At 49.0% G+C, this 25,916-nt stretch overlaps 1 protein-coding gene across 1 annotated transcript in view; it reads right to left on the bottom strand.

The window, feature by feature from the left end:
* The window catches only part of LOC142246566 (guanylate-binding protein 3-like), a 38,521-nt gene that overhangs the window by 949 nt on the left and 11,656 nt on the right, over nucleotides 1–25,916 (bottom strand). Inside the window, exons 4-9 of the mRNA XM_075319633.1 lie at nucleotides 17,982–18,169; nucleotides 7,398–7,658; nucleotides 7,034–7,314; nucleotides 4,449–4,661; nucleotides 4,253–4,355; nucleotides 760–953 (exon numbers count right to left, since the gene is read on the bottom strand). Coding sequence (XP_075175748.1) covers nucleotides 760–953; nucleotides 4,253–4,355; nucleotides 4,449–4,661; nucleotides 7,034–7,314; nucleotides 7,398–7,658; nucleotides 17,982–18,169 — 1,240 coding nt within the window. The remainder of the gene's footprint in view (nucleotides 1–759; nucleotides 954–4,252; nucleotides 4,356–4,448; nucleotides 4,662–7,033; nucleotides 7,315–7,397; nucleotides 7,659–17,981; nucleotides 18,170–25,916) is intronic.

The raw sequence follows: 25,916 nt of genomic DNA, 5'->3' as shown, positions 1-25,916 counted from the left end.
CGAGTGTTAGTGTCCTGCTCTGTGTAATGCGCCGTGAGCTGGAGAGCATCCTCCAAGGAATGAGCCAATTCTGATCACAGAGATTTTCAGGAGCTCATCGAGTATTAGTGCCCTGTTCTGTGTAATTGGCCGTGAGCTGGAAAGATCCTCCAGAGGATCAGCCAAGTCTGGTCATGTGGGCTTTCAGGAGCTGATCGAGTGTTAGTGTCCTGCTCTGTGTAATGCGCCGTGAGCTGGAGAGCATCCTCCAAGGAATAAGCCAATTCTGATCATAGGGGTTTTCAGGAGCTCATCGAGTGTTAGTGCCCTGTTCTGTGTAATTGGCCGTGAGCTGGAAAGATCCTCCGGAGGATCAGCCAAGTCTGGCCACGGGGGCTTTCAGGAGCTGATCGAGTGTTAAGGCCCTTTTCTGTGTAATTGGCCGTGAGCTGGAGAGCATCCTCCGGGGAATCAGCCAACTCTGGCCATGGGGGCTTTCAGGAGCTGATGGCGTGTTAGAGCCATGCTCTGTGTATTCAGCTATGAGCTAGAGAGCATCCCAATGGTAGATCAGCCAAGTCTGGCCATGGGGGCGTTCAGGAGCTCATTGAGTGTTAGTGCCCTGCTCTGTGTAACAGGCCGTGAGCTGGAGAGCATTCTCCGGAGAATCAGTCATCTCTGACCACAGGGGCTTCAGGAGCTCATCAAGTGTTAGTGCCTTAGGTGACTCAGCTAATCCTGGACATGGAGACGACCAGCCTGTGATATCATACAACTTACTCTTTCTTTGTCCTTTATGATCGTCTGGAGCTGTTCCTGCAGGAGGAGCCTCTGTTGTTTCTCCTTTTCTATAACTTCTCTGAAGTTCTCCTCCAGAAGTTTCCTTTGATGCTCCATCTTTTTATTCTCCTCCAGTCGTTGACTTTCTTCTATTTTTCGTTCTAGCTCTTCTTTTTCTTTATTCATTTTCTCTTCTGATTGATAAAAAAGGAAATGTAGTAAAGAGTGAAGCTGTCATGTGTCTGACAAGTATTCATATATGAGCTCCATGATCCAACAGCCTTCCAACAATCCCATGACTGCTCCTTATGAGCTACTGTATATATCTAAGGGTATTACTAAGGAAAATATAATATAGATGTGGCGCCCCTGAGGCTTCAATCAGGGTACTGCACCTGATTTTAGGTGCTGTGCTCATCTCAGATTCCTGGGTGACAAGTGCTGATTCCACACAAAACCACATCCTTTACACACAGCAGACTTCCCTCCCCAATGGGGGCTGGGACCAGGGTCGGGTCATAAAAGGGGTCACCACAGCGGTAGGGTCTATAGGATGCCACTGCACTTAGGGACTCCCGATCCACTGGGTCCAGGACTAATGGTCAGGGAGTGGGAGGTTCCAAAAGGACTGTTAGGACAGTTGGAGTAAGTTAGTCAGGAGGGACTTCGGTGCAGAAAGGAACTCTCCTTGTGACTTCGGTGGGACGTTGGAGCTACAGTCGCCGGTGGGATTCGGTGTCAGATTCCTGGGACCGGCGCAGTCGGGGTGCAGAGCCCTAGTTCAGGAGGACGCTTTAGGCTCACCTGTTAAATCTGCCAGGTGAGGGGATCATCAAGGTTCCTCACTGACTTTAGAGTTCGGGGCACAGCAGCAAAGAGGGAACCTGGGAACTGGGACAGAGGTCCAACCCATTGAAAGGTTCAAGCTGCCTGCCATACGGGCCAGTACTGTGTGACCAGGAAGGGTCCCCAAGTAGCTTTAAACCACAGGGACCCGCCAATTACAGAAGAGCGCATAGAGGAAGGCCCCACCAGTTACAATACTGGCATTGGGATCAGAAGAGTTCGGGATCGCCTGGAGCCCGTCTTGGTGAAGATCGGCATCCCGCGGGCATAAAAGATAATCTGTGAGTAAACATCTTGAACTGCAGCCCTTGTGTCTTCTAGTTCTTCTCACGCCCTCTCAGCCCTGGAGGATACTGCCAGTAGGACTATCTGTCCCAGCCATCCCGCTCCTGCCGCTGAAGTCCACTCTGTCTCTACGAGACTTTCCTAACGGTTGCTCCGGAGTTACCCGCTCCACCTGTGGGGAGCAGAAACACCTCAACTACCACAACACCAGCCACGGGAGTCCCGTCCAGCAGCCGCAGCTCACATAGCTGCAAAACCACAGGGGGCGTCACGAACTACTAAAATATCCAAAAATGCAACTCCCCTTCATTTATTAAAAGACACCGCCAGGGTCACGGAGCCGAGCACCACCACCGCTGACATCCCCGGACTAGTCCGGCCCGGTTCCGAGTACCCCCGGCCCTGGGGCGGGCGTGTCATAGAGAGCAAAGACCTAGAGAGGTACAGAGATCGACATAGAAGACCAAGTTACAGAGAGATCCTTGGCATACAGATATGGCTGGTTAAATCCAGCAGAGCAACAAACGGGTCCATACAGTAGAGACATAATAAAGTATATCATAAGTTTTATACTTTATTTCATGGTGCGGATAGGTGAAGAGACATTAAGAAGTCACTGGAACAGAGAGAAAACAAGGCTTTTACAGCAGAAATGCAGAATGGACCAGGAAGCAGAGACACAAAGAGGTCCATAGAACAGAAATGTAAAGGGATCCATGGAGCAGAAACCAGTGACGTCTGTGGAGCAGAGATATAGAAAGGTGTCTGGAGCAGTTATGCACAGAGGCCCATGAGAATCAAAGAGGGGTCCATAGTGTAGAAAAAGATGGAGAAAGGTCCATAGAATCGAAGCTCAGAGATGTCCATGAAGCAGAGACACCAAGAGATCCATGGAGAAAAGCCCCAGAGAGGTCCATAAAGCAGAGAAACAAAGAGGGGTCCATAGAGTAGCAAAAGATGGAGAAAGGTCCATAGAACAGAAGCTCAGAGATGTCTATGGAGCAGAGACACAGAAAAATCCATGGAGAAAGCCCCAGAGAGGTCCATAAAGCAGAGAAACAAAGAGGGGTCCATAGAGTAGCAAAAGATGGAGAAAGGTCCACAGAACAGAAGCTCAGAGATGTCTATGGAGCAGAGACACCAAGAGATCCATGGAGAAAAGCCCCAGAGAGGTCCATAAAGCAGAGAAACAAAGAGGGGTCCATAGAGTAGAAAAAGATGGAGAAAGGTCCATTGAACAGAAGCTTAGAGATGTCTATGAAGCAGAGACACCAAGAGATCCATGGAGAAAAGCCCCAGAGAGGTCCATAAAGCAGAGAAACAAAGAGGGGTCCATAGAGTAGCAAAAGATGGAGAAAGGTCCACAGAACAGAAGCTCAGAGATGTCTATGGAGCAGAGACACCAAGAGATCCATGGAGAAAAGCCCCAGAGAGGTCCATAAAGCAGAGAAACAAAGAGGGGTCCATAGAGTAGAAAAAGATGGAGAAAGGTCCATTGAACAGAAGCTTAGAGATGTCTATGAAGCAGAGACACCAAGAGATCCATGGAGAAAAGCCCCAGAGAGGTCCATAAAGCAGAGAAACAAAGAGGGGTCCATAGAGTAGCAAAAGATGGAGAAAGGTCCATAGAATCGAAGCTCAGAGATGTCCATGAAGCAGAGACACCAAGAGATCCATGGAGAAAAGCCCCAGAGAGGGCCATAGAGCAGAGAAACAAAGAGGGGTCCATAGAGTAGCAAAAGATGGAGAAAGGTCCATAGAACAGAAGCTCAGAGATGTCTATGGAGCAGAGACACAGAAAAATCCATGGAGAAAGCCCCAGAGAGGTCCATAAAGCAGAGAAACAAAGAGGGGTCCATAGAGTAGCAAAAGATGGAGAAAGGTCCATAGAACAGAAGCTCAGAGATGTCTATGGAGCAGAGACACAGAAAAATCCATGGAGAAAGCCCCAGAGAGGTCCAAAGAGCAGAGAAACAGAAGTCCATGGAGCAGAAACATAGTGAATTACATGTGGAATACGTATAGAGAGGTCAATGGAGAAAAGACTGGAGTAGAACTTAGTGTCTAACTTATAGTCCACAGAACTCTCAAGATAATCTGTTCATAAGGAATCTCCAAACTGACAAATCTTAAGCTATCTCTTGGCATAACTGGCAGGGAATTTAGAGATGTGTCGTGTCTTTAGGGTTCCTGGATGGTGTGGATACACATATCTATGTTGTTTTCAGAAGTCTAGTAATCACCTTGAGTCTCCTCAGTACCCAATCCCCGCCATCCACCTGCTGTATAAACGTCAGCCTGTACCGTGAGAGGTCACGGCCAAGTCATTCACCAGTCCCATCTTTGCACCATGGCCACTGACCTTCTGCCTTCTTTTGCTGATCACTCAGAGCTTCATCGTTCATCCTGATGCTGACACCGATCAAATTCTGCCGATCCTTAAACTCCTTAAGAACATCATCGGCCTAAATAATATTTAGAAAAAGGGAAACTGGTCAACTCCAATGACCGTTATCTCCTGATACAGCTTCCCAATGTCCGATGACCCCCTCACCCACCTTTGTTCCCTTTCCTGGCTCATTTTTGTATTTTTCTGCGATGCGCTCCATTTCTTCATTAAACTTCTTGTACCCGCCCAATATTGCATACGACCCTTGTTCTAAGGAATCCTTAAGATCTTTGGAAAGTGTTTCGATCAACTTCTCACATTCAGTACGAGACGCCTTGTCATTCCTCTTGAAAAATTCCTTTTCTTTCTCCTCCACGATTTCCTGCAGATACATGAATACAAATTCACAGATCTCCTCAAGTAAATATATTCCCCCCTGAATATTTCAGATATTATGGATAATAAAATAAGAATTACTACATGTGAGCATTAACAATAAACATAAAGCCGCACATCCAAGCCCTCTTCACCTCCTGCCAACTGCAACTCAAAAATATCTCCCGGATCCGTGCTTTCCTTAACCAAGAATCAGCAAAAACGCTAGTGCATGCCCTCATCATCTCCCACCTCGACTACTCAACCTCCTGCTCTGTGGCCGTCCCAACACTCTTGCACCCCTCCAATCTATCCTAAACTCTGCGGCCTGCTTAATCCACCTCTCCCCTCGCTACTCCCCAGCCTCGCCACTCTGCCAATCCCTTCACTGGCTTCCCATTGCCTAAAGACTCCAGTTCAAAACCCTAACCATGACCTACAAAGCCATCCACAACCTGTCTCCGCCTTACATCTGTGACCTAGTCTCCTGGTACCTACCTGCACACAACCTCAGATCCTCACAAGATCTCCTTCTCTACTCCTCTCTTATCTCCTTTTCTCACAATCGCATACAAGATTTCTCCCGTGCCTCCCCTATACTCTGGGATGCTCTCCCTCACCATATCAGACTCTCCCCTACCATAGAAAGCTTCAAAAGGAACCTGAAGACCCTCCTCTTCTGACAAGCCTACAACCTACAATAACCCTCAGTCTAGTACACCACTGCGCAACCAGCTCTGTCCTCACCTATTGTACCATCACCCATTCCCTGTAGACTGTGAGCCCTCGCGGGCAGGGTTCTCTCTCCTCCTGTAGACTGTGAGCCCTTGTGGGCAGGGTTCTCTCTCCTCCTGTAGACTGTGAGCCCTCGTGGGCAGGGTTCTCTCTCCTCCTGTAGACTGTGAGCCCTCGCGGGCAGGGTCCTCTCTCCTCCTGTAGACTGTGAACCCTCGCGGGCAGGGTCCTCTCTCCTCCTGTAGATTGTGAGCCCTCGTGGGCAGGGTCCTCTCTCCTCCTGTAGACTGTGAACCCTCGCGGGCAGGGTCCTCTCTCCTCCTGTAGACTGTGAACCCTCGCGGGCAGGGTTCTCTCTCCTCCTGTAGATTGTGAGCCCTCGTGGGCAGGGTTCTCTCTCCTCCTGTAGACTATGAGCCCTCGTGGGCAGGGTTCTCTCTCCTCCTGTAGACTATGAGCCCTTGTGGGCAGGGTCCTCTCTCCTCCTGTAGACTGAACCCTCGCGGGCAGGGTCCTCTCTCCTCCTGTAGATTGTGAGCCCTCGTGGGCAGGGTTCTCTCTCCTCCTGTAGACTATGAGCCCTCGTGGGCAGGGTCCTCTCTCCTCCTGTAGACTGTGAGCCCTCGCAGGCAGGGTCCTCTCTCCTCCTGTAGACTGTGAGCCCTTGTGGGCAGGGTTCTCTCTCCTCCTGTAGACTGTGAGCCCTCGCGGGCAGGGTCCTCTCTCCTCCTGTAGACTGTGAGCCCTCATGGGCAGAGTCCTCTCTCCTCCTGTACTAGTCTATTTTGTATTGTTAACGATTATTGTACTTGTTTTTTATGTATATCCTTTTCACTTGTAAGGCGCCATAGAATAAATGGCGCTATAATAATAACGTGTCCAATCTCAAGATCTCCACATCCAACTTTATGGCTGTAATTTGCTCATTTTTTTTAATCTTTTTTCTAAGCTTGATAAACCTTCATAGAGTCTACTGGGGTCAACTAAACACTGTTGTACTTGTTATATTTGTGTCTGAACTCACCCCTACTAGTCTGTCTCTGTCACCAGGTGGTGCCACATTTACACTGCAGATAGCGCTGGCACTACACTGTATAGCGTTAGTATAGTGGGTGCTGCCCACTAATGGAGATTGTGTGTTACTACAGAGCACAAACCATCAGATCTACTGGTTCTCGGGTGGGCCACTCTCTATTTAATCCCCCAGCAGTAGGCTGTTGCAGCCAGTTATAGGTGTATGCTGACTCTTCCCCAAATGAATCTAATTGCAACCAGTTACTGACTTCAAACTGTTTTTCACTGCCATTGCCTGACATATCTGACTTGGACTCTGTCCTTCTGTTATTAATCTCTTTATGACCCTGTCATTGGCTTCTAATTAAGTCCAAACTCAGCCCTCTCTAGTTTTGAGCCAGCATGTCGATATTTCTCAGCCAGTTCGCTCCAGCAGCCACTCTGTGAACATATCTTAAAGGGTCCTGCATAAATCCAGATTCATGTATAGGGCTAAGGGATGATGACAGGGGTCCATCTAGGACAGGTCTTCTCATCTCCGCTTATTATACAAGTGTCTCACAAACATTTTTTTGGAATTTGTTTCCCCACTGTTCTATTCTTGGGCCTTAATTTTTCAGAACAACTTACCAAATATTGTTTAAGGAACTGTTGATCTTTGTCCTTGAAGGATCTTTTCATGAATATGCTTCGCGCCTCCTTCTCACACTCTTCACTTAGCTGTCTGATCTGGTCTTGAGTCTCGGTGGGAAAGTTGACTTTTGCTTTCATGGTGTCTTCATAGTGTTGTGTTCCCTCCCTCACAGCTGCTGTGTTTTCCGCCACTGATATACTGGCTACCACGTCCTCCATGCAGGCAGCATTAGAAGAGCTTATGGCTTCGGTGTACTTAGTGGCCAAGTTGGCGAGAGCTGGGAATGATGAAAATGTTACAAAACCATCGAGGACTTACGTCCATACATGATCTCAGGCAGACATTGGTGGTAATACTCACTACTCCCTGTTACTTTGTGCACATCATCCATGTACTTGACCCCAGCATTTTTATAAATGTAGTCACAGAATGTATTAGTCTTGGCCATGAACGCAGGACTCAGTTGCTCCTCAGACACCTCGTCCATGTTCTGAAGAACCTCCTTATCTCCAGTTGGAAGGTCAAACATGAAGCACTTGCGACTCTTGAAATACATGCGGATGCAGTCCCGGTACTTGTTGTGTTTCTCAATCCTCTCCACGTTTTCCAAAGTATTTTCAGCTTTTTAAGACACAAGAACAAACAAAAAAATCTCCAATTTCCTTCCACTGCTCTATCTACAGTATATCATCATGTCTGACCCCAGACTCATTTACAAAGATGGCAGCAATCAATGCTGAAAAAGGTATTTCCACCCTATAGGACCATAAAACTGATTCAGAGAGGGGAATGTGCAGTAGACGGAGCCGATTCCCCTTTGCAGACGACTTTGCCAAAAAGACGGCTACATGGCAGCAACCTGAAAATTTGGGATTACGACCATGTGTATCCCAGGAGAGCTCCACACTCACACTTAATATCGCCATCCCTGGTGATTTTCATTCATACTCATAATAGCGTAATAAATGTTTAGAACTCCAGACCAAGAGGCAGGAGCACAAGCGAGGAGACCCCAAAGGGAACAGAGATCAACTGAGCTAGACGTTTGATTGGGAAGCCTATTACTGCTCCACTAGAGGTCTCTATGAGTTTTAAAAATCTGCTAAAAACTCAATCTCAGAGCTAAGAATTAACAAAAGAGTGAAATAGGGCATTCACCAGAAATATTGCATTACTAATTCCCATTTTGGGGCTCACCTAGTGTGGCTAGCTCACAATAAAGCTAGTCTAACTGGGGCTGCTCCGCCAGTAGAGTATCCAACATCGGAAACTTCAAAGAAAAGAGTTATATAGATCCTGTGATGCTGGGAAATATTTCCTGAAAATAATATAGATTCATTAATTACAGTTTATTATTGAAGCGTTTCGAGGTCACACTGACCACTTCCTCAGGAAACCAGAAAATACAGCAAACTGTAAGTGTTGGTTTAAAAAGTTCAACCATTCCAAAACCGGCACAAAAATGCCCATTGGGGATGTGAGCAGCGATCTATTGTTCATTTAAATAAGGAAAAGTTCAAAAAATATTCAGCGGTGATGAAATAAAATAACTAGAGGAGAATGTACTGGTGGACTGGATGGTGAATAAAATAACTGGAGGAGAATGTACTGGTGGGCTGGATGGTGGATAAAATAACTGGAGGAGAATGTACTGGTGGGATGGATGGTGGATAAAATAACTAGAGGAGGATGTACTGGTGGGCTGGATGGTGGATATAATAACTAGAGGAGGATGTACTGGTGGGCTGGATGGTGGATAAAATAACTAGAGGAGAATGTACTGGTGAGCTGGATGGTGGATAAAATAACTGGAGGAGAATGTACTGGTGGGCTGGATGGTGGATAAAATAACTAGAGGAGAATGTACTGGTGGGCTGGATGGTGGATATAATAACTAGAGGAGGATGTACTGGTGGGCTGGATGGTGGATAAAATAACTGGAGGAGAATGTACTGATGGGCTGGATGGTGGATATAATAACTAGAGGAGGATGTACTGGTGGGCTGGATGGTGGATAAAATAACTAGAGGAGAATGTACTGGTGGGATGGATGGTGGATAAAATAACTAGAGGAGGATGTACTGGTGGGCTGGATGGTGGATAAAATAACTGGAGGAGAATGTACTGGTGGGATGGATGGTGGATAAAATAACTAGAGGAGAATGTACTAGTGGGCTGGATGGTGGATAAAATACCTAGAGGAGAATGTACTGATGGGCTGGATGGTGGATAAAATAACTGGAGGAGAATGTACTGGTGGGCTGGATGGTGGATAAAATAACTGGAGGAGGAAGTACTGGTGGGCTGGATGGTGGATAAAATAACTAGAGGAAGAAGTACTGGTGGGCTGGATGGTGAATAAAATAACTGGAGGAGAATGTACTGATGGGCTGGATGGTGGATAAAATACCTAGAAGAGGATGTACTGGGGGGCTGGATGGTGGGTAAAATAACTAGAGGAGGATGTACTGGTGGGCTGGATGGTGGATAAAATAACTGGAGGAGAATGTACTGGTGGGCTGCATGGTGGATAAAATAACTGGAGGAGAATGTACTGGTGGGCTGGATGATGGATAAAATAAAAAGAGGAGCATGTACTGGTGGGCTGGATGGTGGATAAAATAACTGGAGGAGAATGTACTAGTGGGCTGCATGGTGGATAAAATAACTGGAGGAGAATGTACTGGTGGGCTGGATGGTGGATAAAATAACTAGAGGAGAATGTACTGGTGGGCTGAATGGTGGATAAAATAACTGGAGGAGAATGTACTAGTGGGCTGAATGGTGGATATAATAACTAGAGGAGGATGTACTGGTGGGCTGGATGGTGGATAAAATAACTAGAGGAGAATGTACTGGTGGGCTGAATGGTGGATAAAATAACTGGAGGAGAATGTACTGGTGGACTGGATGGTGGATAAAATAACTAGAGGAGAATGTACTGGTGGGCTGCATGGTGGATAAAATAACTGGAGGAGAATGTACTGGTGGGCTGGATGATGGATAAAATAAAAAGAGGAGCATGTACTGGTGGGCTGGATGGTGGATAAAATAACTGGAGGAGAATGTACTAGTGGGCTGCATGGTGGATAAAATAACTGGAGGAGAATGTACTAGTGGGCTGCATGGTGGATAAAATAACTGGAGGAGAATGTACTGGTGGGCTGAATGGTGGATAAAATAACTGGAGGAGAATGTACTAGTGGGCTGAATGGTGGATATAATAACTAGAGGAGGATGTACTGGTGGGCTGGATGGTGGATAAAATAACTAGAGGAGAATGTACTGGTGGGCTGGATGGTGGATAAAATAACGAGGAGGATGTACTGGTGGGCTGGATGGTGGATAAAATAACTAGAGGAGAATGTACTGGTGGGCTGAATGGTGGATAAAATAACTGGAGGAGAATGTACTGGTGGACTGGATGGTGGATAAAATAACTAGAGGAGGATGTACTGGTGGACTGGATGGTGGATAAAATAACTAGAGGAAAATGTACTAGTGGGCTGGATGGTGGATAAAATAACTGGAGGAGAATGTACTAGTGGGCTGGATGGTGGATAAAATAACTGGAGGAGGATGTACTGGTGGGCTGGATGGTGGATAAAATAACTAGAGGAGCATGTACTGGTGGGCTGGATGGTGGATAAAATAACTAGAGGAGCATGTACTGGTGGGCTGGATGGTGGATAAAATAACTGGAGGAGAATGTACTAGTGGGCTGCATGGTGGATAAAATAAGTAGAGGAAAATGTACTAGTGGGCTGGATGGTGGATAAAATAACTAGAGGAGGATGTACTGGTGGGCTGGATGGTGGATAAAATAACTAGAGGAGGAAGTACTGGTATGCTGGATGGTGGATAAAATAACTAGAGGAGGAAGTACTGGTGGGCTGGATGGTGGATAAAATAACTGGAGGAGAATGTACTGGTGGGCTGGATGGTGGATAAAATAACTAGAGGAGGAAGTACTGGTATGCTGGATGGTGGATAAAATAACTAGAGGAGGAAGTACTGGTGGGCTGGATGGTGGATAAAATAACTAGAGGAGAATGTACTGGTGGGCTGGATGGTGGATAAAATAACTAGAGGAGGATGTACTGGTGGGCTGGATGGTGGATAAAATAACTAGAGGAGGATGTACTGGTGGGCTGGATGGTGGATAAAATAACTAGAGGAGAATGTACTGATGGGCTGGATGGTGGATATAATAACTAGAGGAGAATGTACTGGTGGGCTGGATGGTGGATAAAATAACTAGAGGAGGATGTACTGGTGGGCTGGATGGTGGATAAAATAACTAGAGGAGAATGTACTGGTGGGCTGGATGATGGATAAAATAACTAGAGGAGAATGTACTAGTGGGCTGCATGGTGGATAAAATAACTGGAGGAGAATGTACTGGTGGGCTGGATGGTGGATAAAATAACTAGAGGAGGATGTACTGGTGGGCTGGATGATGGATCAAATAACTAGAGGAGGATGTACTGGTGGGCTGGATGGTGGATAAAATAACTAGAGGAGGATGTGCTGGTGGGCTGGATGGTGGATAAAATAACTAGAGGAGGATGTACTGGTGGGCTGGATGGTGGATAAAATAACTGGAGGAGAATGTACTGGTGGGCTGGATGATGGATAAAATAACTAGAGGAGGATGTACTGGTGGGCTGGATGGTGGATAAAATAACTAGAGGAGGATGTACTGGTGGGCTGGATGGTGGATAAAATAACTAGAGGAGAATGTACTAGTGGGCTGCATGGTGGATAAAATAACTAGAGGAGGATGTACTGGTGGGCTGGATGGTGGATAAAATAACTAGAGGAGGATGTACTGGTGGGCTGGATGGTGGATAAAATAACTAGAGGAGGATGTACTGGTGGGCTGGATGGTGGATAAAATAACTAGAGGAGAATGTACTGGTGGGCTGGATGGTGGATAAAATAACTAGAGGAGGATGTACTGGTGGGCTGGATGGTGGATAAAATAACTAGAGGAGAATGTACTGGTGGGCTGGATGGTGGATAAAATAACTAGAGGAGGATGTACTGGTGGGCTGGATGGTGGATAAAATAACTAGAGGAGAATGTACTGGTGGGCTGGATGATGGATATAATAACTAGAGGAGGATGTACTGGTGGACTGGATGGTGGATAAAATAACTAGAGGAGGATGTACTGGTGGGCTGGATGGTGGATAAAATAACTAGAGGAGAATGTACTGGTGGGCTGGATGATGGATATAATAACTAGAGGAGGATGTACTGGTGGACTGGATGGTGGATAAAATAACTAGAGGAGGATGTACTGGTGGGCTGCATGGTGGATAAAATAACTAGAGGAGGATGTACTGGTGGGCTGGATGGTGGATAAAATAACTAGAGGAGAATGTACTGGTGGGCTGGATGATGGATATAATAACTAGAGGAGGATGTACTGGTGGACTGGATGGTGGATAAAATAACTAGAGGAGGATGTACTGGTGGGCTGGATGGTGGATAAAATAACTAGGAGGATGTACTGGTGGGCTGGATGGTGGATAAAATAACTAGAGGAGGATGTACTGGTGGGCTGGATGGTGGATATAATAACTGGAGGAGAATGTACTGGTGGGCTGGATGGTGGATAAAATAACTAGAGGAGGATGTACTGGTGGGCTGGATGGTGGATATAATAACTAGAGGAGGATGTACTGGTGGGCTGGATGGTGGATAAAATAACTAGAGGAGAATGTACTGGTGGGCTGGATGGTGGATAAAATAACTAGAGGAGGATGTACTGGTGGGCTGGATGGTGGATATAATAACTGGAGGAGAATGTACTGGTGGGCTGGATGGTGGATAAAATAACTAGAGGAGGATGTACTGGTGGGCTGGATGGTGGATATAATAACTAGAGGAGGATGTACTGGTGGGCTGGATGGTGGATAAAATAACTAGAGGAGAATGTACTGGTGGGCTGGATGGTGGATAAAATAACTGGAGGAGAATGTACTGGTGGGCTGGATGGTGGATAAAATAACTGGAGGAGAATGTACTGGTGGGCTGGATGGTGGATATAATAACTAGAGGAGGATGCACTGGTGGGCTGGATGGTGGATAAAATAACTAGAGGAGGATGTACTGGTGGGCTGGATGGTGGATAAAATAACTAGAGGAGGATGTACTGGTGGGCTGGATGGTGGATACAATAACTAGAGGAGGATGTACTGGTGGGCTGGATGGTGGATAAAATAACTAGAGGAGAATGTACTAGTGGGCTGCATGGTGGATAAAATAACTGGAGGAGAATGTACTGGTGGGCTGGATGGTGGATATAATAACTGGAGGAGAATGTACTGGTGGGCTGAATGGTGGATAAAATAACTAGAGGAGGATGTACTGGTGGGCTGGATGGTGGATATAATAACTAGAGGAGGATGTACTGGTGGGCTGGATGGTGGATATAATAACTAGAGGAGGATGTACTGGTGGGCTGGATGGTGGATAAAATAACTGGAGGAGAATGTACTGGTGGGCTGGATGGTGGATAAAATAACTAGAGGAGGATGTACTGGTGGGCTGGATGGTGGATATAATAACTAGAGGAGGATGTACTGGTGGGCTGGATGGTGGATAAAATAACTAGAGGAGAATGTACTGGTGGGCTGGATGGTGGATAAAATAACTAGAGGAGGATGTACTGGTGGGCTGGATGGTGGATATAATAACTGGAGGAGAATGTACTGGTGGGCTGGATGGTGGATAAAATAACTGGAGGAGAATGTACTGGTGGGCTGGATGGTGGATATAATAACTAGAGGAGGATGCACTGGTGGGCTGGATGGTGGATAAAATAACTAGAGGAGGATGTACTGGTGGGCTGGATGGTGGATAAAATAACTAGAGGAGGATGTACTGGTGGGCTGGATGGTGGATACAATAACTAGAGGAGGATGTACTGGTGGGCTGGATGGTGGATAAAATAACTAGAGGAGAATGTACTAGTGGGCTGCATGGTGGATAAAATAACTGGAGGAGAATGTACTGGTGGGCTGGATGGTGGATATAATAACTGGAGGAGAATGTACTGGTGGGCTGGATGGTGGATAAAATAACTAGAGGAGGATGTACTGGTGGGCTGGATGGTGGATATAATAACTAGAGGAGGATGTACTGGTGGGCTGGATGGTGGATATAATAACTAGAGGAGGATGTACTGGTGGGCTGGATGGTGGATAAAATAACTGGAGGAGAATGTACTGGTGGGCTGGATGGTGGATAAAATAACTAGAGGAGGATGTACTGGTGGGCTGGATGGTGGATATAATAACTAGAGGAGGATGTACTGGTGGGCTGGATGGTGGATAAAATAACTAGAGGAGAATGTACTGGTGGGCTGGATGGTGGATAAAATAACTAGAGGAGGATGTACTGGTGGGCTGGATGGTGGATATAATAACTGGAGGAGAATGTACTGGTGGGCTGGATGGTGGATAAAATAACTGGAGGAGAATGTACTGGTGGGCTGGATGGTGGATATAATAACTAGAGGAGGATGCACTGGTGGGCTGGATGGTGGATAAAATAACTAGAGGAGGATGTACTGGTGGGCTGGATGGTGGATAAAATAACTAGAGGAGGATGTACTGGTGGGCTGGATGGTGGATACAATAACTAGAGGAGGATGTACTGGTGGGCTGGATGGTGGATAAAATAACTAGAGGAGAATGTACTAGTGGGCTGCATGGTGGATAAAATAACTGGAGGAGAATGTACTAGTGGGCTGGATGGTGGATATAATAACTGGAGGAGAATGTACTGGTGGGCTGGATGATGGATAAAATAACTAGAGGAGGATGTACTGGTGGGCTGGATGGTGGATAAAATAACTAGAGGAGAATGTACTAGTGGGCTGGATGGTGGATATAATAACTAGAGGAGGATGCACTGGTGGGCTGGATGGTGGATAAAATAACTAGAGGAGGATGTACTGGTGGGCTGGATGGTGGATAAAATAACTAGAGGAGAATGTACTAGTGGGCTGCATGGTGGATAAAATAACTGGAGGAGAATGTACTAGTGGGCTGGATGGTGGATATAATAACTGGAGGAGAATGTACTGGTGGGCTGGATGATGGATAAAATAACTAGAGGAGGATGTACTGGTGGGCTGGATGGTGGATAAAATAACTAGAGGAGAATGTACTAGTGGGCTGGATGGTGGATATAATAACTAGAGGAGGATGCACTGGTGGGCTGGATGGTGGATAAAATAACTAGAGGAGGATGTACTGGTGGGCTGCATGGTGGATAAAATAACTGGAGGAGAATGTACTAGTGGGCTGGATGGTGGATATAATAACTAGAGGAGGATGCACTGGTGGGCTGGATGGTGGATAAAATAACTAGAGGAGGATGTACTGGTGGGCTGGATGGTGGCAGACAACAGAAGACAGAAGAGAAAGGAGTTAATTAGAATTAAATAGGATAAAAATGTTACAAGCAATAAAGTGAGGACTATAGTATAAACAGAACAAATGGAGAGCGCAGCAAAAGAATAACCTGAACCGCGAGAAGCAAAGTCACATTTTTTCTTCCAAAATACACTGCACATGTCCTTTTCGTGTCCTTCATACCCTCAGAGCCGGGTCTTTCCCTTCTCACACCTCAGGCTTTTCTTTCCCACGCTCTTCTTTTGTAGTTTTCTTCCTCTTTTTAATCTCACTTCTCACTATATTATTAACATTTTTATTCTACAAAAGTAGAATTGCACCAGTTTACTCTGCTCTAGTAATTTTATAAAATTAACATTGTATTTTTTTTTCCTTTTCCTTATTTAAATGTGCAAAAAAACGCTGCCTGCACCCCATGGGCATTTTTCTCTACAGTCTTTGTGCTGATTTATATTTGTTTAAACTAACAGTAAGCTGCTGTTTGTATCTGTCACAATGATTTTGGGATAGCGCTGATCTGGGACAACTAAGCTGTCCCTCAAGCTAGGGGACCCTATGCTATCCCTATCCTCAGGGATACTCCTAATGGTGGAGAGGCCTGAGTCTCCTTTCTGGCCATGTTCTGGACCAGTCCAGATCTGATTTCCTATCCGCTTCCCCCCTGGGATAGTAGTGTGTAGAAAACATAAAGTCAGACAAGGTAAAAAACAAAATTCTGTTACACAGCACACACACACACAAAGGTAAGGACAGGAAGAGATTCAGGAGGAAACACAAGAGCAGGAAGGAAGCTACAAAACAAAGGGCTAAACTCCATAGCCGCGCCAAGCAAAGAATACAACTTTCACCATACATTCTGGGACAGCACACCTCACAAACCAACATAAAATAACCTATAGCTGGTGTGGCGCCCTGGACTAGCCAGGTCATCACAGGTAAGACACACACGCACCCCCACCCCCGGACAGTTACATTAGTCAGACACAAAATCCTTGTTGCCTCCCTCCAGGGGCTGATGTCCACACCAGGTGGGGTGGAGCCAGGCGGTTGGCCCCACCCACTGAAGAGTTCCTAGTCCTGGAGGCGGGAACAGTAGGCAGTTTAGTTTTGGAGGTTGAAGTGAGAGCAGTGACGGCTGGTGTCTGGGTTGGAGCCCAGGCACTTACATCAAGGTTGGCGGACGGTGGTGGCCGTCTGCAGGAGAGGCGAATCAACGCGGAACCGTAGGACCGGGGTCGGGCGGTGGCCCGCCGGTACCAAACCGGGGAGCGAAGTGAAGTGAGCACACACAGGCAGGGCCATCGGACCCCGACTAGGCTTGGAGCCGCCGTCAACAGTCAAATCCGAGAGTGACCGGAGCCCTAAGGGTCCCCTAATTACCCAAGTCCCGTCAGAAGGCAACCGTCCACGCCGTGAGGGTATACAGCCACCGACACAGGCTAGAGACCCAAGGGCCAGCGCCTGCGGGCAAACCGGGCTCCTCCGGTACCTATGCACCGGGGAGCGGACTACCGTTGGGAAGCCATTGGAGTCAAAATTACACAAAGGTGCAGGGAAAGACAGCTGCCATCACCTGTCCGGGTAGAGACACTGCAGCGGTGGTGCCCATCTTCACCACAACCCGTGGGTGGCGTCACGGACTAAATCCCCAAACAAAACTACCCCTTTTCACTCACGGGCGAGGAGCGCCGCTCGAGTCCCTGGATCCGGCCCACCGCTCGAGCCACTGAGCAGCAGCAGCAGCGCCGGACCCGAGCGGTAGCGAGCGCAGCGCCCTGCCGCCCGCGACACTGGCATGGGAGGAAGGATTCCACCAGCATAAATAGGAGAGGAGCAGATACAAATCCCCACAACATGTTATTAAAAGAGGAAGCATACTAGCAGAAATTATCTCTTGCTAGCCTGCCTATGAATCAGCACACAGCAGATTGACACCCGAGTCTGCCTGTGTTCATCCCATACACCAGAGAAACCATTGGACGGAGTGTCCGAATCTGCAATCTGAACAGAGCCCAATGCCACAAAAACAGTCATCGAAGTTCGTGCAAAACTCCGTGTGACACTATATTGTGGGCTCCTGAGGAAGGAGTCAGTGAGGTTTTGAAACGTATTGAGAATAAATTGCTCTTGATTCTTCTTCATTATCTTCTGGAATTATTTCCCGGCAGCGCGGGACCCGTCTACATTCCTTTCTTTGAAAAAAAAATTAAACTTGGCAGATTCCCTGCTGGCCCACCAGGAAATTTAATTTGCATTGAACTAAATGAAAAGCAATTGTGCACAGATGACTGTTAAAGAAACGGTTTAGATTCAGATTAACTAGAAGCTGCAAATTTTGAAAAACTGCAAATGAATTTTCTGAATTTAGAATTGATCCTTGATACGGAGGAGATCGTCCTCACTCGGCTCCGCGGCAGCGTTATATTTCGGTGCCTTCCTTGCCCATTACCTCACTGCCTGTGGCCGCTATATTCTTTTTTTTCCCGTACAGTGATGTTAGATGGGTTTCTTACCTTTCTTCAGAGTAAGGGCATTTTCTAAATAATCGTCTTCGGTGATCGGACTCCCATTGAACTCTAGTTTTAAAGTGACATCTCTAACCGCCCATACGAAGATGGGGAAGTGTCTGGAATAGTCGGCTTCATCATCGTCATTGTCTTTAGACTTTACTTTAATGAGCTCGGCCATTTCCCCCACATAGCTGCAGAAGTGGGTTAAGGGGAAATGCATCTCAAGTGTCTAAAAATGTATGCACGCACGTATTCCAGCATGGGTAACGGGAGAATAAACCTATAACACTGCAATTGCTCCCACACTTTAAGGGGTATTTTGCACACTGCGACATCGCTAGCCGATGCTGTGATGCCGAGCGCGATAGTACCCGCCCCCGTCGCACATGTGATATCTTGTGATAGCTGCCGTAACGAACATTATCGCTACCGCAGCGTCACACGCACTCTCCTGCCCTGCGACGACGCTCTGGCCGGCGACCCGCCTCCTTCCTAAGGGGGAGGGTCGTGCGGCGTCACACGGCAGGCGGCCAATAGTAGCGGAGGGGCGGAGATGAGCGGGACGTAAACATCCCGCCCCCCTCCTTCCTTCCGCATAGTCGGTGACGCAGGTAGGAGATGTTCCTCACTCCTGCGGCTTCACTCACAGCGATGTGTGCTACCGCAGGAACGAGGAACAACATCATAACATCAGTCGTCCCGAAATTATGTAAATGACCGACATTACACAGATCAACGATTTACGACGCTTTCACGATCATAAATCGGCGCATCTAGGGTTTACACATTGCGACATCGTTACTGGAGCCGGATGTGCGTCACTTTCGATTTGACCCCAACGATATTGCAGGTCCGATGTCGCAACGTGCAAAGTACCCCTAAAGGTTCCTGCACAGACTGGAATATCCCTAGCCGCACCACTAAAATACCACACCTTGGACCTGTCTGCCTATAATGCCGTCAAGTCGTTTCCCATACCTCCTGAGGAACCAGAGGGGAGGTTGCCATCCATTACAAGCCACAATAAGGAAAGCGTGCAAAGATAGAAGGTGAGTAAACCTAAAACTCATGCACAAGAAGACAAACAAAGACCAAGAGGATATAGTATCAGAGGAATCAACTAATTAAACCAAACAAAAATACTCCTAATAAAATGTATACTTTATTTCTATATCAATTAGAAAGGTTATATTCATGCAGCCAGAGACACACAATGTGCATGCAGTGTTAGATACACCGGATGGAAAGTGTAAGGGTGATTGTATCGAGGGGCCGTGCAGATCAATGGTATATAAACCTATTAGATTCAGATGCTGGACCCTCGGGGATAGGACTCACCCTTAATTGGTCCCTGCCAAGCAATGGGGCTTTAAGCACCCTAACTTTCCTGGTGCCCCCATCCCACGGCGGCTGCCTCTATTGTATCCCTTACTAACTTGAAAATAACCTTCACCAAATTTACCTGAATAAAGTGCTAAGAGCAAAACCACATATACACATACAACAGACACAGATTAGTAGAGCGGTTGCTACTGTGCCGCCCCCACGCTAGCAGCCGAGCTGCTCGGATCCGAATCTGCACTGTGGCTCGAGGGGTCTCCGGACCCGGGGGGGTCTCGCGGACACTTTGAATGAAAGGGGGGATTTTTGTGTACGGGGATTTCGTGACCCCCACCCACGGTGTGTGGTGATATGTAGCACCACCGCTGCTGTTGGGGAGCACCCGGGGGCGATGGGCTGGCAGCTGGATGTTAACCCCTCTGTGGGTAGGGATGGATGCCCCGGGGCTCAGTGTCTCTGTGCTGAGGATGGTGACTGCAGGGGCCGGTGCGCCAGGACGGACCGGGGAATGTCAATGTACTCATGATTGAAATAACTTCACACAAGTCCAATCGGTAAACCAAGATGCTGGTGGCCGGCCGCCGCGGCTGGGTGTACTCTGGTCCCACACCCGGGCTGGTGGTCTGAATCACTTTCCTCTGCACTGTGTTTGTAGTGTATGGGCTTCCCAGTGTGGAACACGGGAGTCCACTCCCGGTACTTTTGGTTGGGAGCCATGCCCGCTGACGCTGATGTGGCGCCCTAGGACCTGGTCGCCACAACGGCATTGCCCTCCTGAGGGTTAATGCTGAGCCTGGAGGTAATGGGGAAATCTACTGGCCAGTAAGTTAACATCCACCGCAGTTTCTCCCTCAGGCCAGTAGGGGGAGCTCTGAACCTGAAGTTTCAGGGAGCTTCCTTAAGCCTGACCTGGGGGAGGAGTTAGTTAGTCTGTAGGGAGCAGCAGAAGTGAACAGACACAGAGTGAGCTGTCCTGTGAATCTGGGGCCTAGAGCTGGAGCAGTTTGGCCCAGAGAAGCAGGAGTAGCTGAGAGGCAGCAGAGAGACTCGGACATCGGAGTCTGTGGTTGCCAGGGTATAAAATCCGTCCCTGGTAGCCGAATCCGAAGGGCAGGGGAGCTGCAAGCCCCTGGCCCAGACACATCCAAGGTACAGCTGCAGCATCAGGGCCCGGTGTGGACCCCAGCGGAGAAGCACCAGAGAGTGGGCCTGCGCAGCCACCTACAGAGGGAAGGGACGTGCCATTGGTCCCAGCAGCGAAGAGGGCCATTGCTGGATTCAGAGAAGCAGGGTCCTATCATCACCAAGAAAGGTACAGGAGTAGGCCTCATACTCAGCTGGCCAGAAAGATCACCCCAAGTACTTCCAGGCCGACCGGATCCCCATCACCACCTGTAACGGTCTCCCAGGACTGGACTGTTCCCAGAGTAAAAGAGGAAAAGGTATAGAGACTGTTGTTTGTGCCTGGTTCTTTCCTCGCCTGTCGGCCCTGCACCGTGTTAGTCACACAGCACCATAGACTTTCACAAGCACCAACTGTGCCCCGGGCATTGCTCCACCTGTGGGGAGCAGTACCATCATAGCTGCCATAATATCATCCCGGAGGCCTCACACAGCAGCGGCGGCTTATTAGCCGCATACCACAGGTGGCGTCACGAACACAACCATTAACAAGCAAGCCACATATTCTACTGACACCCACCAGGGCCACGGAGCCGGGCCCAGCCACCACTGACTACCACCGGACTAGTCCAGCCCGGCACCGGGTGTCCCATAGCCCTGGGGTGGGCGAGTCAACTTTTGGCGTCACGAACAGGATTTCGTGCCCGGTCCCACCGGGTACTGTGCGCCTGCCGGAATTGTGCTTAAAAGATTGTGTACTGGCTGCAGACCACCGCCGCCATTAGCCTCGCCGAGCGCAGGAAGAAGGGGGGCGTGCCTGACAAAGAGCGCGAAGGGAGCGCGCCATCAGAGCAGAGCGCTGTTAACCCCGCGCGACCCGGAAGAAAATTTGAAAAGTGAACGGAGCCTGGTAAGGTTCACTAAGGGGGAGGAAGATGTCCGACTCAGAGGGAGGGCAGGTGGCTGCCATAGCCCGAGACGCCGCAGCACCAGCAGAAGCAATCCCAGTCGCCGTCGCCCCGGCCCCCACTGTAGCGCCGGTAATGCCGATCACCATGCCATACATACCGGGAGCAGAATGGCTGCCGCAATACTCCGGGGAGTCCCATACCTTGAGTGACTTCAGAGAAAGCCTGCACAGCTTATTCCGGGTGTATCCGCTGACTGAGAGCCAGAAGGTGGGCATATTAATGGGACAGCTAGCCGGCGCAGCCCAGCGTGAAGCGAAGTCCTGGCCTGATACAGATAAAGGGACAGCAGCCCAGATACTGGCCAAGCTAAAGAGTACTTTTGACACCCGCACCGCAGCAGAGATAAAGATGAGATTCTTTGGGTGCAAGCAGCGGGCCACAGACATCATAAGGGACTATGCCCTAAACCTGCAAGAGGCCCTGAAAGCAGTTAAACAGGTGGACCCAGAGAGTGTACGTGAAGAAGACAAACTCCTAACTGAGCAGTTCATAGAGGGGCTCCTGTCAGATGCCCACAGGACCCAGCTGCGTATCCTGGTCCTGCAGAACCCTGCTCTGGACTTTGCCAAGTTTAAGGACCAGGCCATCAGGGTACTGAGAGAATCTACGCCGAATGACCCAGTACCCCTCCGGCCTCCTGCTATCACGTACCCCGGGGTGGTGCCTGCAACACGAGCCACTGCAGGGGCTGAGGCGCAGTCCCTGGATAAGGATCCCACTGCAGAGCTCAGACAGCAGGTCCAGGAGCTGACCAAGACTGTGGCTGCCCTTGCCAAGACCGTGCAGTCTCTACAAATGACCCCCTCGCCTGCGAAAATCGAGTTGGCCTCCAGCCCAGAGGACGTCCCATGGATGCGACAGAGAAGGATTCCGCCGACCCGAGGCAGAGACACAGACCGGTACGATTCAACAGGACAACCGATCTGCCGCAACTGCAACCAGGCGGGCCACATTGCACGACGCTGTCCTTTAAATGGGCCGAGCCTGGGGCCAGGAGCCGACCCCCAGGTGTAAGGAAGCCCGGCTCAACCCCCAGCCGCAGCAAGTATGTGGGAGGACGACCGGTCCTTCCCATTGTGCTGGATGGGATCCCTTTGAATGCCCTCCTGGATACGGGGTCCCAGGTAACAACCATCCCCCACAAACTGTACAAAAGATATTGGGCTGATTCAGACATTGACCATGGCCCAGATGATGATTTAACAATTGTGGCCAGTAATGGTCAGCCCTTGCCTCAAATTGGGTATAAAGAAGTAACCATTAAAGTGGGGCGGGTAGAATTGCCATGTCAGGGGATGATAATTGTAGATATTGATCGCAAAGAATCTGACCCACTGCTAACTCTTGGTACAAATGTGATAGAAAATTGTATTGCCGAAGTGATAATTTTGTTACAGCAGGCGTCTGAAACTGCCAGCTCCGGGCAGCAGCGTGTCCTACAGAGGGAGATCAGAGCCCTGATGAGGAGGCAGCAGGTAGAGCTGGCCGGAGGAGAAATTGGCAGTGTGAGGGTAAGTGACCCCCTCCCCATTGTAATACCCCCAAGAAGTGAAATGTTGATATGGTGTCGGGCAGCAATAGGCCTCAAGGGTCAGGATTACCATGCCTTGGTAGAACCGGTGTATTCAGACAGTAGGCCGGGAGTCCTGGTAGCCAGAGGGGTAGCGGACGTCCGCAAGGGGAGAGTGCCCGTCCGTGTCCTGAATTGTGGGGAGGAGGAGGCCAAATTGCCCCGGTATGCCACTGTGGCAAAATTGTACACTGTCAGCAACAATACCATTAAAGCAGTGGAACCCTTGATCCCGTCCGACCAGGCGGAAGACAATGGCTCCAAGGGGCAGCCGGAAGACTGGTGCCAAAAATTACATGTGGGCACCGACTCCACCCCCTCACACCAAAAGCATGGGGTTTACCGGGTGGTACAGGAGTATGAGCGGGTCTTCAGCAAACACCCCCTAGATTTTGGGCAGGTGAAAGGGGTTCAACATCAAATCCCCACGGGTGATCATCATCCCATTAAAGAAAGATACCGCCCTGTACCCCCCGCACAGTATCAGTGTGCCAAGGAAATGTTACGGGAAATGAAGGAGGCTGGGGTTATCAGAGATAGTTGTAGCCCCTGGGCAGCTCCACTAGTGCTCGTAAAGAAAAAAGATGGTACAATGAGAATGTGTGTAGATTACAGGCAAATTAACCGCATTACACATAAAGATGCCTATCCACTACCCAGAATAGAGGAGTCACTAACAGCCTTAAAGTCAGCTAACTATTTCTCCACCTTGGATCTCACCAGTGGGTATTGGCAGGTTCCCGTGGCAGAGGCGGACAAGGAGAAGACTGCATTCACGACACCAATGGGTCTCTGTGAGTTCAATTGTATGCCATTCGGGCTCTGCAACGCCCCAGGGACATTCCAACGGTTGATGGAGTGCTGCTTGGGCCACCACAACTTCGAAACCGTGCTGCTGTACCTGGATGACGTAATAGTCTACTCCAAGACTTATGAGGACCACCTGAAGCACTTAGCAGAAGTGTTTGAGTCCTTGTCGAAATATGGCCTGAAGATCAAGCCGTCCAAATGTCACCTCTTGAAGCCAAAGGTACAGTACCTGGGTCATGTGGTCAGCGCAGAAGGCGTGGCACCTGATCCGGAGAAAGTCACGGTAATTAAGGACTGGCCAAGACCCACCACGGTGAAGGAGGTGCGGCAGTTCCTTGGACTGGTGGGCTACTACCGAAGGTTCATTGATGGGTTCACCAAGATAGCAGCGCCCCTTCAAGATCTCCTGGTGGGCCAGCCGAAGCAGGCTAAGAAGCAGAGCCCTCCATTTGAATGGGGCAGCCAACTGGAAACATCCTTTGTCCGGCTGAAAGGGGCTCTCACGGGAGAAGAAATTCTGGCCTACCCTGACTACAGCCAACCGTTTATACTGTACACAGACGCCAGCAACGTGGGACTGGGAGCAGTTCTGTCCCAGGTACAGGGAGGCAGAGAGAGGGTAATAGCGTACGCCAGTAGGAAGCTTCGGCCCACGGAAAGGAATCCAGAAAACTACAGTTCCTTCAAGCTGGAGTTCCTCGCTATTGTGTGGGCAGTGACTGAACGCTTCAAGCACTATCTGGCATCGGCCAAGTTTACCATCTTCACGGACAACAATCCGTTGACACACCTGGCAACAGCCAAGTTGGGTGCGATGGAACAGCGATGGATGGCCCGGCTGTCTAACTTTGACTTTACCATCAAGTATCGGGCTGGCAAGAAGAATAACAATGCTGATGCGCTGTCCAGAATGCCTCACTTACCCGAGTCTGGAGAAGACCTGGATGAACTCGAAGAGATAGAGTTACCGGCTTTCCATCACCAGGGTGTTTCACAGTGTGAGCATGCTGTGGGAGTGAAGCGCTTAAACCAGCACGAGGTCTCGGTCAATCCATTACTCCACCATAATTGGGAAGAAACACAGAATGGTGACCCGGCCGTGCGATTGGTCAAAGAGAAGCTAGCGCAAGCTGAGACCCATCTTGGCCCAGACGCTCCAGAGGAAGCCCAGCAGCTGTGGAAGGAGAGGGGACGACTGTTCACCTACCAGGGCAAGCTCTGCAAGAGATATGTCAACTATCGAACAAATGAACTTGTCTGGCAGATAGTGGTTCCGCAGAGGGATGCTCCAATGGTCCTAGCAGCGTATCATGATAACGCCGGGCACTTCGGGTGGAAGAAGTTGGAGGCCTTACTCCGTGATCGGTTCTACTGGGTGCACATGAGAAAGATGATCGAGAAATGGTGCCGAGACTGTGGCCCGTGTAACTTGAGGCGGAAGGATGATGCCAGCCAAAGGTCTCCCCTACAGCCAATTGTCACGAAGCAGCCCCTGGAGTTGGTGGCCCTGGACCACGTGAAGTTAACACCAAGCCGGTCAGGCTATGTGTACGCCCTCACCATTGTGGACCATTACTCTCGTTTCCTGGTAGTAGTGCCTGTGAAGGACCAGACAGCCAGGACGGCAGCTAGAGCGTTCCAGGCATCCTTTTGTCGACCGCACGGCTATCCGGAAAGGGTACTGACGGATCAGGGTCCTGCATTCGAGGCTGAAGTGTTCCAAGAGTTCTGTAACATGTACGGTTGTAAGAAAATTCGAACCACACCGTACCACCCCCAGACCAATGGACTGTGCGAGAAAATGAACCATGTGGTTATTGATATGCTGAAGACCCTACCGCTGGAAGAGAGGAACCAATGGCCAGAAAAGTTGCCAGATCTGGTAGACTTGTACAACCACATCCCAGTGAATTCGACCAACTGCAGCCCCGCTTACCTGATGCGAGCCAGACCAGGCAAGTTGCCTGTAGACTTTGAGATGAGGACTGTGTCGCCTGAGGCGGTTCAAGAAATAGAGGATTGGGATGCAGAACGGCAGCAGCGGTACCGTAAGGTCCAGGAGTGCGTGGAAAGGAGCCTGTCTCAAGCAAGAACGAGACAAGAACAGCATTACAATCAAACAGC

The sequence above is a fragment of the Anomaloglossus baeobatrachus genome, chromosome 7 (assembly GCF_048569485.1).
Source record: "Anomaloglossus baeobatrachus isolate aAnoBae1 chromosome 7, aAnoBae1.hap1, whole genome shotgun sequence".
Lineage (NCBI taxonomy): Eukaryota > Metazoa > Chordata > Amphibia > Anura > Aromobatidae > Anomaloglossus > Anomaloglossus baeobatrachus.
This window is presented reverse-complemented; position numbering and strand designations above follow the sequence as displayed.